At 36.2% G+C, this 15,897-nt stretch overlaps 1 protein-coding gene across 2 annotated transcripts in view; it reads left to right on the top strand.

Moving 5' to 3' along the window:
- The window catches only part of Rbp6 (RNA-binding protein 6), a 786,239-nt gene that overhangs the window by 558,584 nt on the left and 211,758 nt on the right, over positions 1-15,897 (top strand). For both annotated transcript variants that reach the window (XM_018509673.1, XM_018509680.1), the window contains exon 6: positions 8,370-8,462. In XM_018509673.1, coding sequence (XP_018365175.1) covers positions 8,370-8,462 — 93 coding nt within the window. The remainder of the gene's footprint in view (positions 1-8,369; positions 8,463-15,897) is intronic.

Below are 15,897 nucleotides of genomic sequence, written 5' to 3'. Positions count from 1 at the left end.
TAAACTAGTTACTTGTACAGATGGTGAGTGTATTTGGTCAGAACAATATATATGTACAGAGTGCAGAAGCACATTTATCGCGAAGCTTGGAAAGAAATTTGAATAGCTATTCCAGAAATTTTTTTATGGGAGTTTGCACCTGTTCGCGCGCATTTTTTTTACGACAGTTGCTTATTTCGTGATTCCGCTTGAATTTGCTGACGACGCAAACGACTTTGGGAAACTTTATTAGTCCTTACCAGTCTTGAGTGCAATTTTTATCCTAATCTTCATTCAAGTTTTATTAGAATAAATTTCTCTCTTTATTTCATATCAACAATTATTTGATATCTGAAAAATTATACAATTATATCTTAAAGAGAATGCAACTAATTTAATTAATTTCAATATTTACTTTAGTAATTAACGAAATTATAATTTTTTCTGTTAATTTTTAATTTATTTTTTTTCCCTTCCATCGATTTTTTAAATCAATAGTTGCTATTGTTTACTACGATGAAGTTTACGTATGATTGTAATTTTTATATAAAAATGAATTTTACTCTACCAAATATTGTAACACATTTGACTTATTAAATTTTTTAATAATTATTAGCAATATTTGCAACGTAATTTTTGTGAACGTGCGTTTCTATTTTGTGAACATTATCTTAAATATTACGACATGAAGGTACAGAGACCTCGAAATAATCACCTAGGGTTGGAACTCCTCGAACGAAGAAGGGGTTTGGCAGATTCTGTAGTAATCCGGTAAAGTCGCAACTCAAACAGTTTAAGTCAGAATAGTGGCCGAAGGGTGGTAGGTTGCGGTCGTTCAGAGGGTGTAATGGGTGGGATTTAGGATTACGAGTGCTAGTATATGTAACGTTCGGACCAGCAATTTATTAGCCCACCTTCCGTTCTTATTGAACGCTCATCGATATATCTTATAATGATATGCATAATTTTGCTCATTAATATGCATGGTTGTTTAAGGTTGAAAATATATTTTAAAGTTGTTATTATTATAAGTATCTCAACTTTGAGTCCATAATCTGTCTTTGAAATAGCAAGAATATACACACACATACAAAATTATTAATTAAACAATCTAACAATTACTATAGTACAGCTACTATCACTTTGCAATGCCACACGAACTTTTTCCTGCACGTCCTAAAAAAAATTATAAATTCTAGTCACGAAAGCTTCGAATTCGCTTCTTTTAAATTCGCAAAATCGACGCGCAGCAACGTTGATACAAGCGAGGTGGAATTTTCGGAATATTCCCCGACCGGAAAACGTAGGATGAGGCATGCGCGTATAATTTACGTGAGAGCACGTTCTGTGGCGAGCATCTCGTGGATCGTGCTATAGTATGGGGAGCTAGAGCGAGAGCAGAGTTAGAGCAAGGTAGGGTCAGGGCTGGACAACGCGATAGCGATGCTCCGAGCTATGGAGCGACGTTGAGCGCCTTACCTACCGCTCGGTTACTGATAACCTCCCTTCCTTCCCGTGCTTCCCTCCCTACCACCGTTGTAACCCCTTTTGCTATTTATGACCGGTAACTTAAATCGTGAAATGTCGCGATCGCGAGATATTGCTACAGCATGGTCGCCTCGACGAAATCCGTGTAGATAAAAAATAGACAGCTACCTTATTCGAAGCAAGAAGATTTCGCGAAAAGAGCGAAATATATAAATATCCGCATAGCGATTTATATATTGAATAAATAGGACGTACGAAATTGCAAGTATTTAGCAATAAATGTTTTTCCTTGTTTTTGCCTACGCATAAATAGTTTCGTTAAAACATAGCCTAAAATAAAATCGAGATGGTTACACGGTAAAAGAGCGAAATTCAAGCACATCAAAGAAGAAAAGCGAGTGCGACATTATCCACAATGGATGGAACTATAGTCGTCGGGTTGGCCAGGATTAATTCTTTCCGAGCGGTTCAGGACGCAGGGATGGATAGCTCAGGAGATAGAAGGGTTGGAAGAAAGACTGGATTCTGCGGCACTGGGCTAGCGGGAGAAAAAGTAGGGCGAAAGGGCGAGGGACAGGCCGGGCGAATCGGTTATCATCCCGAGGGTTGCGAGAGCTTCGTCCTGGGATCCTTTCCCGTCACTTTTTCTTCTTTCCCTCTCCCATTTTTTTTCTCTATCTCCGCGTAGCTTTCTCTCCCGACCTTATCCTCGTCCTATTCGTCCCTATGACCTCAATTCGCAACGGAATAACGGAATTATTCTGTGCTGCGCAATTTTGATCGCCTTCGTCCCGGTTCGAAAATGCTTTGATGCTGTCTAGCGAACAATTAGATATTAGCGTATATTAAACTGACACGCGTGTGCCATGCGCGAGAAAATTACATAATAGGCGTCCATAAAGCTGGTAGTAGGTACAATGACACAGTTGATGATATTGATTACAATTAATTAAGAGTTATTGGCAGGAACGTCTAATGATTAGTTAAAGTTTGCGGAAAATCACATCAAAGAGATCAGATAAGAAAACTAATTCTTTTGTTAAATAGCGTTAAAAATTTGTCTGCATTTCATTCCGTTACATTTATGCTTTCAAATTATTATAACATTATCGATACCATATCCCACATGATTGTCAAAGGGACAGGTGGACAAAGTAATATTTGCAATGCGTTGGGGGTTATTGATTTTAAAGTTGAGTTGATTGGCCGCTGTACTGCGATGTAATAATACAGATGGGCTATTCAACCATGGACACACGTTACCAAAAGCCATTGCGTCGCTAAATTGATAGTATACATGACGCAACGGAAAATAATAATTTATTCGCAACGACGGACGCGTGTACTATTTTATTTCTTTCTTTCGAGTCTTCTGTTACGTCATATAGCGCATTAGTACCGTTTAGCGAAATGCAAAATTTTCGTAATATTAAGCTTAATGCGATTACGGTATTACGCTGTGTGCAACACGAAGTAATACACGACATGCATCTCGCGACGCTATCTAATAACGCGCGTGTCGGCTTTACGCGTTCACTTAAAAACCGTGCTACACTACTGGCGGATCTCGCGCGCGATCTCGGATGTCTCTCGGTTATGTAAATTTCGCGAGATCTCATTGGGACGCACGATTAAGCTCTCAAAATGATCGCGAATGGAGACGAAAGCATTTTGTCGTTAAAACGCGTACGTGAAACTGCTGATTAACGTTTATTCTAATATTTTTCTTGCAACCCTTCATATATTCAATGGGAAAAGGGAGGAGGGTGGATAAACGCGGTGGAAAACGTGGAACTGATTATGACATTTACGAATACATCGCAATAACGTGGAACGATAATGCCCGCCAGCCATAAAAGACACGCTGTCTATTGTCCTTGTCTTCTCCTATCCCTTTTTTTTTTGTGAAACTGTGCGTTACCATTAAACGCGCTTTTTATTATACGAACTTCGTTTTTCCTCGTAATTTACGTTACACAATAATTTTGATTTGTCGGAGAAAGAAGTTTCTGTTTCACGAGCCAATTGTTACTAGAAAATATAAAAGCCGACGCGACGCTTTGCGCGATAATGATGGTCTCGCGATGCATTTTTCCATTTTATTCAATTTTTGCAAATTCTGCGTTTCTTTTAAAAGCGTAGATTTTAATGGATTACAGCGGCATGGTATTTAAAATTAATGTGAAACAACAACTTACATCATTACGGAGTCGTATTAGACTGCAGAGCGTTAATTATAGATGAATATTAAATTTCTGCTAATATTAAATAGTGAAGCGCGCGCAAGAGATAGCTCCCATCTTCCTTTCTAAGGGGCGATTTCATTTTCGTAGACGCGGAAACTTTAAAGGCGAGCCAGAAACATGTACGTGGTCGCGTATCGAGTGAGGAAAGCAAGGAGGTCGGTAAAGAGGGCTGAAGCAGCCCTCTCACCCACCTCCTCCCTCGAGCGATGAAACTATAAACCCACTCATAGTAAGTTGTAAAATTGTAATAGCCTTCCGGTATTTACATAATGCTACGGCGTAATAAGTGGAACTCGCCGAGTTTCCATTACCATTCCGCCGCTATCCGCACTTATCTCTGCTAACGACCCGAGGGGGCCCTGCTCTCCCCCGCGTTCTTCTCGTGACTTGTATTTTTCCACCTTATTCTTCGTCGGGCTAACCACGGCGAGAAGCAGCCCACTCCGTCGTCTGCAACTCCATCTTTTGTTCGCGTCGGGCCTCTGCTCTGCTAAAATTCAACCGCTTATTCCGCTAGCAGCTATAAGTTGATTCTCTCTGTTATCCTAAGCCAAACGCACGGATTTATTAAACGCACGTAAGAAGCCAACGATGATCGACAGCTGGGGCATCTATCCGTTTTCTATTCATATCGCATGATAATTAAAAATGCAAAAGAGGTTATTGTCTCTGTCTTGGGAAAAAAATTAACTTGCATATATAATACTTGTTTATATACGTACATGAGACAGAAGTTGAAGAAAATTCTAAAAATTCCAAGTATTCTGATGTACATGATATTAATAGTAATCAACAGCGTTCTTTTTATTATATACGTGAGTCAATAAGTAATCTTTATATCACCTTGATTTTTTAGAGCAAAATTAAGGTTACTTGTTGACTCACTTATCGAATTATTTTATGTTTCACTTCATTTTTGAACTGTTAATAAAACTGTTTGTCCTGTATAACAAATGGGAACAATAGAGATTTTGACAGAAGTCTACCTAGTTTTCACAACAATGTGCTCATTATGCGGTTGGCAAAATGCAAAACTAGATTTCGTTTGTTGGTGGAGAATATGAGGAAAGCCGAAATCCTGCTTTCACTGAAGAAGAAGAGAGGAAGCTGCAGAGCGGTTTCATTGGAATAAGTGGCCTCCTTGGTTAAAAGTTCGCCTTCTTCCGTCGTTTCTCTCCTTACCTTGTCCATTCATGATAACATCCTTCTTTATTCCTGAGTACTTTTCTCCCTCTTTCTCTTTGCTATTTTCTCCTTGCTATGAGCCTCTCACCGATGAAATCGAGGCGAATCGTTTATTTAATTTTCGAGAGATCCTGCCATTTTATTTTTATTCTCAGGACTTTATACACTTCGTTGATTAACCCACCTCGCGAAAGAAACCTGCCTCTCTCATTCCCTTCCAGACAAGGACGTCGGAACGAAGAAAGCTGTGAGTTTGCATGGGATTTTGAAGAAGGGTTAGAGACGGAGAATGAGAGCGGGGAAGGCTCGAGTTCAGGAGCGCGCAGGGTGGAAGGACTCGCGTCCTCCCGGGGGTTTGCGTTACTCACCGGATATAGAGATGTCTAAGCCCAGCCATCACTGAAATTGCCAGAGTTTACCTCTTCCGCCCTTTCCGCCGCGCTCCATCTTTTACCTCCTCTCCCATCTTTCTTTCTACCCCGATCGTGCTTTCCTTTTCTCAGCATGGAACTTCCGCCCGTAAAATGTTCGACTCCTGCCTTTCATTCCCCGGCTCGTTCGCCCGCGGCTTTATTACAATGCGATTGTATTATCAAGATTTCAAGACTAAAAGTATCGGTCTTTCTCTGAGCTCTTCTCCTTTCAACTTCCTTAAGCTTCTCATATTAATCCACCTTGTCGGAGCTGATTTCACGGAGGAATCGATGAATTTTTTTTATTAAATTATTTCACAATGTTTATCCGAATATTAATGATTATATTATAGTTCAGTTATTATGCTATTGTTTTTATTTTACTTGATCCATCAGATGCTATAAATAAATTCTTCTTCAAACCTTTATTTATGCAAATATATTCGTACACGCATGCGTGCACTATGTAAACACGCAAAAACGTATAAATGAAATGTATAGTTCATTAAATAAAGAAAGAAAAATGAGGCGTTTTAAACATTTGTTATATAAATAAATGATGAAAATACTTCTACTAATTTTTATACAGATATTCTCCGTATAACACGATATATCTACAACACAAGTTTTGTTCTAACACAAACAGAGAATTGAGGTCTTGATGATACGACTAAAGGATATATTCAAGAATTATTAGTAGATAAAAAGATTGATGAAGCATTTGGTTGAAATTGGCATGTAAATCATCACAGCTCAAAGAACAATAATACAAATGAGAATTCTGAAGTTTAAAACTTTATTCTAAAAAATATATAAAAAGGCATAAATTTAGACGAGCAATTGAAATTTTATTTTTGAATGTGAACTCTTCCACTGAAAAAAGAGCTAAGAAAAGAGAGTTTCACAAATATTTAGCTCCATATTATGAAATTTACTTTTCTTAAAGAAAAGTAGCAAATCAAAATTACAGATATTTTTAAAAAAGCCAAACATTAAAATTTAGATGTTTCAGACACACCAGGAGATGAAGACATTTTATAACCAAGAAAACACTATCGTGTTTAATTTTATAGTGATGAGGAAGAAAACTATTTTGCGCGTGCGTTATTTAATTTTAAATTGATATATATATAATATGTTAGATTAATTATTATTATTTTTTAATAAACATTCCTCAGAGTTATAAAAATAGAGTAATGTATATTTATAAGTTTAGTTTTTGTGACACTGTTTGTTGTATTGTAGTTCTTGGTTTTGTCAATACGATTTTGTACATTTTTTTCTAATTATAAGAACTCAGTGAAACCTACATATAGCTTGATTAAATTCAAATTATAAAATATAGTAATCATTTTTAAACTTTATGATTTAGGTATTTCTTGGTACAAAATAGCACTCTTTTAAATCATAGTTAAAGTAGATTTGAGTTATTGAGATCTAACTTTACCACCGGTTGTGTTATACGGAGGATACATGCATCTTAAAAATTCATTAGAAAATTTTTATTGGAACCTAAATCATATAGTTTACAAATGATTACTGTATGCTATAATTTGAATTTAACAGAGTAGCATGTAGATTCCTATACGAAAAAAATGGTTCTGTTGAAGTATCTAAAAGTTTAGCTAAGTCTAAAAATAATCTTGTTGGAAACATCAAAATAATTATGTAAGACGTTCAAACTAATTGATAAAATGTCAAAGCTTTTCACAGCATTGCTTATCATGCTCGAGATTCTTATATAATTATTTTAATAGTCCAATAAAGTTATTTCAGATCTGTATATATCTACATAAATTTGTAGATACTTTTGCAAAATTATTTTTTCCCTACAAAAATATCGTGTCATATAAACATTTTCACACACATTGAAAATTTTTATTTCTTGGTACATTCTATTGCTTCATCATCAAGTATGTGATGCGTGTGTATATGTGTAATCGATTAGAACGGTCCTTAAATATTGATTAAAAATTTCTCGTGATCTCTATTTCTAATTCATTGGTTATATTATCATACCACACTGATATCCGCCGTAGTTCCCGATGCGTGGGTAGTAACGTTCAATATCTGACGGGAGACGCAAGGAATATCGGAGATCGAAGATGTCGAGTTCGTATGTGGTTTGTAATTGCATCAGATGCAGGATAGTGTTTCGGATTCGCCGTGAACAACTTTAAAAGAACGAGCAGTGCTTGTCCCGATATTGCAAGACACTTCTTCACGCTTTCGATTCACAACACGCACATTCAATATGAATCTGCGATAAACAAGCGCTTAGTAACATTTCTTCCGATTTTGACCTTGACTTTTAACGCGTCCTTCTCAGGTTTCATTCCTTAAAGCATGATCTGATAATTTCTAGTAACACTCTCTATCCTTCCACTTTTCTTCTTTTTTCTTTATAAAATTCTCAATCGACTAAGAGAGCAAATCTTGTATATTCTTTTTCATATTTTCTAAATTTTATGAAAGTATGAGTGTTTTCTCCTTCGTGTTTATGTATTGGTATGTTATATTGAAGCGTAAGTTCGGCTGTTAATAATGCACCTGTGTCGATTATTTACGACTTTTCTGTCGATAACCAGACAGGTATGGAATATGAAGGACTAAAAGCAAGAACACCGCGCGTGGAGGAGGTTACTTGGAAATGTCATAGCACATCGAGACACAAATCATCTATATTTGATAAATTCTTTATCAATTTTTTTAGTATACGATCATATTGCGTTGAAAATTTTATTTCCTTTCCTGGAACATTGTTAGTCGTGTTACTGCTCATTTTTTATCTATTTTTCGAAAAGAAAAGAACTGTATTATCTTAAAATAAGAAATAAAATATTAGGACTTACAATTAAAACTATAAAAACGAATGTTCGCGCAAGAGTAAGAAAGAGTAAAAAAAGCGCAGTATTTTTTTAGTGTGTAATAATCATAGTAACAAATGTATTCACTTCTTTATTACATATATAAGAATTGATTGTATTATCTTAATTTAAAAAAAAAAATCATTTCAAGATATAAAAGTAATATTCCTCTTTTCTTTGTTACTTTATAGATGGTGACAAGGACAAAGAAGATCTTCGTCGGGGGATTATCGGCGCCGACGACGCTGGAGGACGTCAAAAATTACTTCGAACAATTCGGTCCGGTAAGTATAAAAATTTATGTTATTATATTACATTGCTTCTCATTGTAAAGTTAAAATTGTTAACCCGACGGACTTTGTAACCCTTAATACACACCTTTGGATCATTCGTGTCTTGCGCATTTCTTTTCTTTGAAATACTAAGGCCCAGTTTCACAACTGACGGTTAACTCTTAACCGAGGTTCAACTTATTCATTATCTCTTTTCAATTCTAGAATTGGAAAAAGATGAGAAATAAGTTGAACCTCGGTTAAGAGTTAACCGTGAGTTGTGAAACTGGGCCTAAGAGCACCTGGTCAAATACGGGTCTCTTTTCTATTTCTAAAAAAAGTTTGGCATCTAGAAAACAAGTTTTGTTTGTTTATCGGCCTCAATTCATGCATATCCTTTAACTTAAAATAATTCCGAAGTTCACCTCTCTGGGTCACAAACGACCCATCGTGTGTATAGAGTGTACATTTTTGTAATTGAAAAAAAATTTTTTTTTCTTTATTTTTAATTAATTCTCGTTTGTATCGCGGGAATATTTTGCGAATTATTAAAAAAAGAATTTAATTCTAGAACAACATATATATTAGCTCTTAATAAACACATTGGTTTTTGGTGATAAATGTTGTTTGTAATATTATATATTACCCGTATTGTTTCTAATGTTATAAAAAAACATTTTCCTAATAAATTATAAGTCTTTTTAACACAATAGCAATAATAAAATATATTGCTTAAAATGTAAATGCAATATATTTTCAATTTATAGCTATTCATGCATATTAAAAAAAACATCGTTTTCAGGTTACTAAATAACTAAATTTTTTGGACACCCCCACTTGAACTATTTTTTCCTTTGTAGTTTGAAATGTCAACTTTAAGATATTGAAATATATTTTTCTTTAAACATTTTTATTTCCGCGAGTTTAATATTTTTGTTTCAGCGTTTAACATTTTTATTTCAGAGTTTTACATTTTTGTATGAAAAAGTGCATTTTTCTCATTTTGTTAACTATATGTAATTGTAACAATTTATATACAATTTGTAATAAATATACAACTTTACAAATACTTTCTAAAGATGTCAAAATACGTAAAAATCGTTTAATAATTTTTATTTACTTGTAAAAGTGATGAAAATTAATCCAGAACACGAATGACCGAACGTGTGTAGTAAGGATGCCCAAAATTGAGGTGTGTATACTATTTAATAAAAATATCGCGCAAATATGAAAAAACATGATTTTTTGAATTTTTTGATAAATTGCATTTTTCAGTAATATAACCTTTTTTTAATGTATCACGTATATATTTAATATACGTATATATGATTGGCAACGTTAAAGTCTAACAAGAAAATTTTCCAAGAAATCTTTTTATGAGGTTTCATATACATAAGAGCCGTATTTACCATTATTCATATGTATTGTTTCAAATTTGTAAAATATTCCATATAAAATTGGTTATGTATCAGTATTATATAACATATCGCTACTTTCTGCTGGAGCAACGTGAACAATATCATTGACTATCATTTTAGTTGGTTACATTATCGATGTATTGCACATCCTCACCATTTCCTCTCGTGTCGCAAAATCGAGCGGCACTGTCGACGACTGTGATTCATGGGATTTACATTGTTTAGTACTTTTGCATATTTTATTGGCCATTTCGCGCGGAACGCTATTGATTTTTGGACGAACAAGTGCACTCATTTCCATTTACACGACGTCAACGGCGCGCGACGACAATTCTGCCTCGCTGCAGTTCCCATGAATTTTGATCGTTATGGCTTATAACAGTGATATCGAGGTATCGCTATTTGGATTGTTTCAAAATGCGTGACATAATATTATTCACGTGCGAATGATTTCATTTGCTCTGGTTGCCTAACTTGTTCATGGATTACAGAAAATCAAGCTTTGTTAATCTAATTATCGTGAAATTGCATATTTAACTTTTGTTTTGTCTTTCATAAATTAAAGATTCTTTGACGTATATGTCGTGTAAATTGGTTTAAAAAGTTAAAGCTACAGTATATTTGTAAAGTATTTTTGTTTTAAGGTATCTAGTTCAATTAGAAGAAATTTATCGAATTTGTCGTATGTTCTTTGATTTATTTTCTAGAAACTAATTTCTTGATAATCAAAATATGTCAATATCATAAATTCTCTTCGACAATATTCTTTTCGATAATAGTGAAACAATTCGATATCGCGTGAAAAGTTTATGTAAAGAATTAAAATATTGGTTAATATCCCGGAAAGACATTCTGACAGAAAATATTTTTACGGCTCCATTTAGAATGTAGATCGGTCTCATGGAAATTTCAAATGACAGATTATGTGGTTAGAAACTGAGATCCACCTCTCTCTCTCTCTCTCTCTCTCTCTAAAACAAAAATTTCAGTTAATTAGCTTTTATTGGTCCTTGAAAAATTTTTAGAACGTATTATTGTGTGGGTTTCTTCATCTCAGTTACGACGATTCATCGAGTTTGGAGAGCTGACAAATAGAATACATGCTCGATATTCGATTCTAATTCTGGCGCGGTTGCTCTAAATGATTTGTCATAAGGAAGTAATAATAAACGATTCTAATAAGCAGAATAAAATAGTAGTTAATAAGTTGGAAATTTTCAGTTATCTCATTTCCGAGCTAAAACTGTATCGTAAAATTAATAGAATCGTTACAGCTCTAAAATAAAGTTATCACCGCTTTAATCATTTTAGTTCAATAACGAGAATTATTTTCGACAAGCCAATTATTTTACTAATATGTCTTTATTATTGTTGTTCTCTTAGTGATATATTCATAATTTATAAATAGACAATAAAAGTGTAAAAAAATGTTTTTCTTCAGTATCTATAAATAAGTTCTTACAATATGTAGTATTATATAATGAAATTAAAAAAGTGAAATGATAAATATGGTAGTAGAAATAATTGTCAAATGCTATCATTTTTCGAGTGTGTTTAAATTGCAAATAGTATAATAGCAAATAGATTTTACTGTTGATACTTTGATCTGTAATGATAATTTGGATTACTTTAATACAATAAAAACAAGTATGCCATTGCACGCATGAAGATGACGATAATGTCTTTCCATTACGGTGAATCAAATTCCTTGTCACGGTCAAACGTGCATACTGCGCGGAACACTAAAGTCTGCAATGGAGCAATCGTCTACAGGGAGAACCGATGTCGCTTATCATCGAGGACGGAGGGATCGAGATAGGAGAGAAATTCGGCATCGCCGAATGGTCGCATAATAAGACGGTCCCGGGTCGTCCGTTGCAGATGCAGCCGGCGGATATAGAAATTTATTGGAAAACTTGGTCGATCCCAGCCGGCAGGGAATATATGCCCGGCTCTCAGGTGACACGACGTGGTTCCGAAGGATCGAGGGTAGTGGAGTAGGGTCGGCGGATGAAAGAAGAGGGAAAAGAAAAGGAAGTCGGACGTACGACACATTTGTTCGCGACTCGTGGCACGAGCTAGAAGCCTAGAAATGGAGTTGAGATATCAGAGCTCGCTGCTATCTCTATCCCGAAACCTACCCCTAATTCGAATCCACCCCCTTTTCTCTCTCTCTCTCTCCCTTTCTTTTCTTGCTTCGTCTCTCTCGTTCTTTACCGAAAGTCCTCCATTCGGTTTTCAATGCAGAGTTTCCGGCTCGTAGCGGCTGGACTTCTCCGTTCTATGTGTGTGACCCACATTGGAGATACCATCGGGCGTGAACGCGCGCGCTGGCGGACGTACATGACGCCATTTCGGAATTCGACTCCTACGTACGGTGCATGTACGTGGGTATACACAAGTTCGTGTCCACGCCCACGTGCATCCTAACGATGAGCGTACACGATCGTGTGCTGTGCGCACACTTGAACGACTTTCGCAGGCCGAACAAAAGTGAAGGACGGAAATTTAGAGCAGCACCATTTGCAAAGTATGATCAGAGTATGTTTTCTCTACACGGCAAAGTACAGGCTGACTATTTTATTACTGTTTTACCAAGCTTTCGCGTTTGATAATGCTTGATGATGTACGCACGTGCTCGTATCATATCACGCGAAGAATTACCATTTGCGTGTTTCATAAATTTGATAACAGCCTGAAAAGCTTCTGTTTTTCGGTACAGCTACTAATGTTGACGATCTAGGGCGAGTTTGCGACCATGAGTCTGTAAAACATGTTCGTGCCTGGAACGTAATCACACAAGTGTGATGAAAGTCCTGCTGTAACTTGTATCGCGCGTCGCGTCGGTTTCATCGAGTCAGTTCGATGCTCCATCTCGTTAATATCTATCTGATTTCACTTTTGCTCCGCGAAAGCACGAGAGAGGAGAGGGAATGCTAAAGCGGGAGAGTCCTGTCGATGAAATAGCTGGACCACGAGGCAACTGATAAAGCTAATAGCATTACCGGGAAATACGTTACACTCATTCGCGTTCTGGCTTATAAAACTTTTTAGGAACAATTTTTATTTTAACACTCGTACAACGTATTCATGGTTGAGAGATTCGTGTATATTTTTTACGTTCTTATTTATTAGTTCTATTTTAAATAAATTGTTGAAATATTTTAACACTTTTTTTACACATTCAATGAATTTTTTATCTCTCGATTAATTAAGGTCTTAATTTCATTAAATTATTATCCGCGAAAATAAACCTGCCATTTAATATCTTTTATTTTTAAAACAACGATTTTTTAATAATAAAATTAAAGATGTGTTTTACGCTTATTTTATAAAATGATAAAAAAAGTTACATACATTTCTATATTATAATACAAAATGAAAATTATAATACAAAAAGATTGGCGGTGATTTAGAACCTAGATCAAAAATTATTTTAATAAGAAATAGATATATTTTTAAAATATAATTAAGATAGAAAAAGGAAATTTTTATGTAAACTATAAAATTATTAAATATAAATATTAATCTTATTGAATTATTTCATATATATAATATTTTTATACAGAAAATATGAATCCCAGTTATTTTTTGCAGAAATTGTACACCTGATACATCCTTAAATACGCGAGATTTTTAGAAGTTTTAATTCTAACGTTAGATAATTAATATAAGAATTTTAATAAGTAAAATCACACGCAATCTTAGCAAAGCAGTTAGACTATTTGCATCTAAGAAGATTGTTCGACACACTTTGATCGCTCCAATTTTTATTTATTTAACATCTTCACACAGCCTTAACATAGATTTTATTCCAAGGCAAGTTTAACTAAATAAAAGGTTTCTTCGCTATTACAGACTAGTTTACGTATGCTAGTATATTAAGAAATATTTACGTGACAGGGACTCGCTGTCGTCATTAGAATAGAGAAAAAGTCGAGTATAATAGTTAGCGTGAATGCAAATCTCGGCCCAATATACATAAATTGGCGACGAGCCCTGCCTTCCTCCATCCCTCGTCCAAGGCCGGTCGCGTATCGCAGACCGCCGCCAGCACGCGATTTAAAACTTAGATGAGGCCGTCCGGCGACGTTACCTGAAAAATGAATGGATCCCCGAAGAGAGCGAGAGCTTAATTGCGCTCGCTCTCAATCTCCCCCTCCCTCTCTTTCCTTCTTCCTTCATCGGCAGCCGAAGAGCCGGAAACGAGGATGGATGAAGCGGTAAGAAGGTATAAGGGAGAGAGCAACGGCGCGGTGGTTACCGATGGAAGGCCAGACCTCTCTTTGGCGCTATACTTAACGGTCGACTTGAAATTAAGAAATTAAGAATTAATATGAACCTTGGAACCGGTCGGGCTTCTCTCTTTCCGCTGGCACTTAATTCTCACGCCAAGGGACGAATTTTCCGCGGGAAAACGACCGTTCATTGATCCGCCGTCGATGAAGTTTGCTCGTTGAGATATCGAGGAGTGCCCGATAATCACTGCACCCTTGTGATCACGAATGACAGTCCTGAGAGCTCTTTGATAGCTAGTCTATTTTGAAAGCGTAAAATAATGTGCTTTTCTATTTGTTCGTCGCGTTAACTTTATCATTTTAACAAAATTGGCCGTGGTTATATTAAGCATCGAAAGCTTTCGCGAATTAAAGTCAACGCGCGCGATCTTTTCTTATATGCTTGCGTAATAGAATTCAAAAGTAATCGTTTAAAAATCATATTTTCTGTTATCCTCGATTTATATATTCTAGAAATTGTAAATTTTATTTTCAAAAATATTGACAGCAAACGAAATAAAAAAATGACAACTTTCAAATTGACTAAATTCGATTAATTGATTAATGTTCTTTCAAAATAAATGTAATGAGAGAGCAATATATTTCGTGTGTGGTGACTTTTTTGTTCAATTACATTCAATTATCGCCCGAACTGCAAGTCCGATCAGGACCAAAATTCAGGGCAAAAATAAACAATTTTGCATTCTACGCTCGCTCGCATTTCTCTCGCCGACTTCTATATTCGTCGGTAAATAATATTTCCAACGTTCGAATATTCTCGTTTTGTTCCTTTTCGCGTAGAATATTACCGCAGTCTACAATACATCACTTGCAATCGCGCGCACGCTTCCAATATTCGTTCGCCGTTTCGTTTTCACCTGTAGAACACGAGACGAGCGGACGGGAGGGGGCGGAGGACATAGGGCGAATGGTTGGCGGGGGGGCAGGGAACAGGGGGCCCGGGGACTTCTGGGAGTTCTCCTGCGTCTGCGACCCTGCGCGACTGCGTGGCTGAATAAATAAATTTAATGGCGCTTGTCACGTAGCAAAACGGGATAAATTCCGGGCGTCTGACAGCCATTTAAAACAATGCCGTCGCGAATACACGCCATTTGTAACCCGGTGCTTTTGTTTCACGTTGCTATTCATTCCCCTGCAACCCCCGTGCCACCGGTCCTCTTCGTGCCGCCACCACTACCGTCACCTATTCTATATCCGCCGACATCACCATCGTTCGACCAATCCGCGAACCGGGAAAGCCACGCCGGCACGTTGGTAGCGGACTGCGCGCTGTCGGATTCATGCTTCATTTTTTATCCCCGATAAAAATGCAATTAAAGCTCTTTGATAAGGCTTGAGTCGTGCGTCGTGCCCATTGTACCCCTTTCTCGACCTTATATCCTGATCCCATTCATCCCAACCGGTTGGAAATGCACCGGCCATTATTTGCGCGGAAAGATCGCTTACCATGAAATGTCAACATCCTTCAGCTTCTCCAGAAGATGCAAATCCTGTTTGATAGCACCGTGTTGAACCATAGTATATACCAAGCGTACTATACGAGCTTCTTAACTTTCATTTCTCTCGAAATTTAATTACTTTCCAAAACAAAACTACTCGTACGCCTCTTTTTCTCAAAACAGCGGAGGATAAACTGAATGTGAAAAATATCTCATTAACGTCTTTTTCATTTCTGCGTTTGTAGAATAGTTTCATTCATTTTAACATGTTATTAATTATTTTTGTAGGAAG

Source organism: Trachymyrmex cornetzi, unplaced genomic scaffold (assembly GCF_001594075.2).
Source record: "Trachymyrmex cornetzi isolate Tcor2-1 unplaced genomic scaffold, Tcor1.1 scaffold11, whole genome shotgun sequence".
NCBI classification, from domain to species: domain Eukaryota; kingdom Metazoa; phylum Arthropoda; class Insecta; order Hymenoptera; family Formicidae; genus Trachymyrmex; species Trachymyrmex cornetzi.
This window is presented reverse-complemented; position numbering and strand designations above follow the sequence as displayed.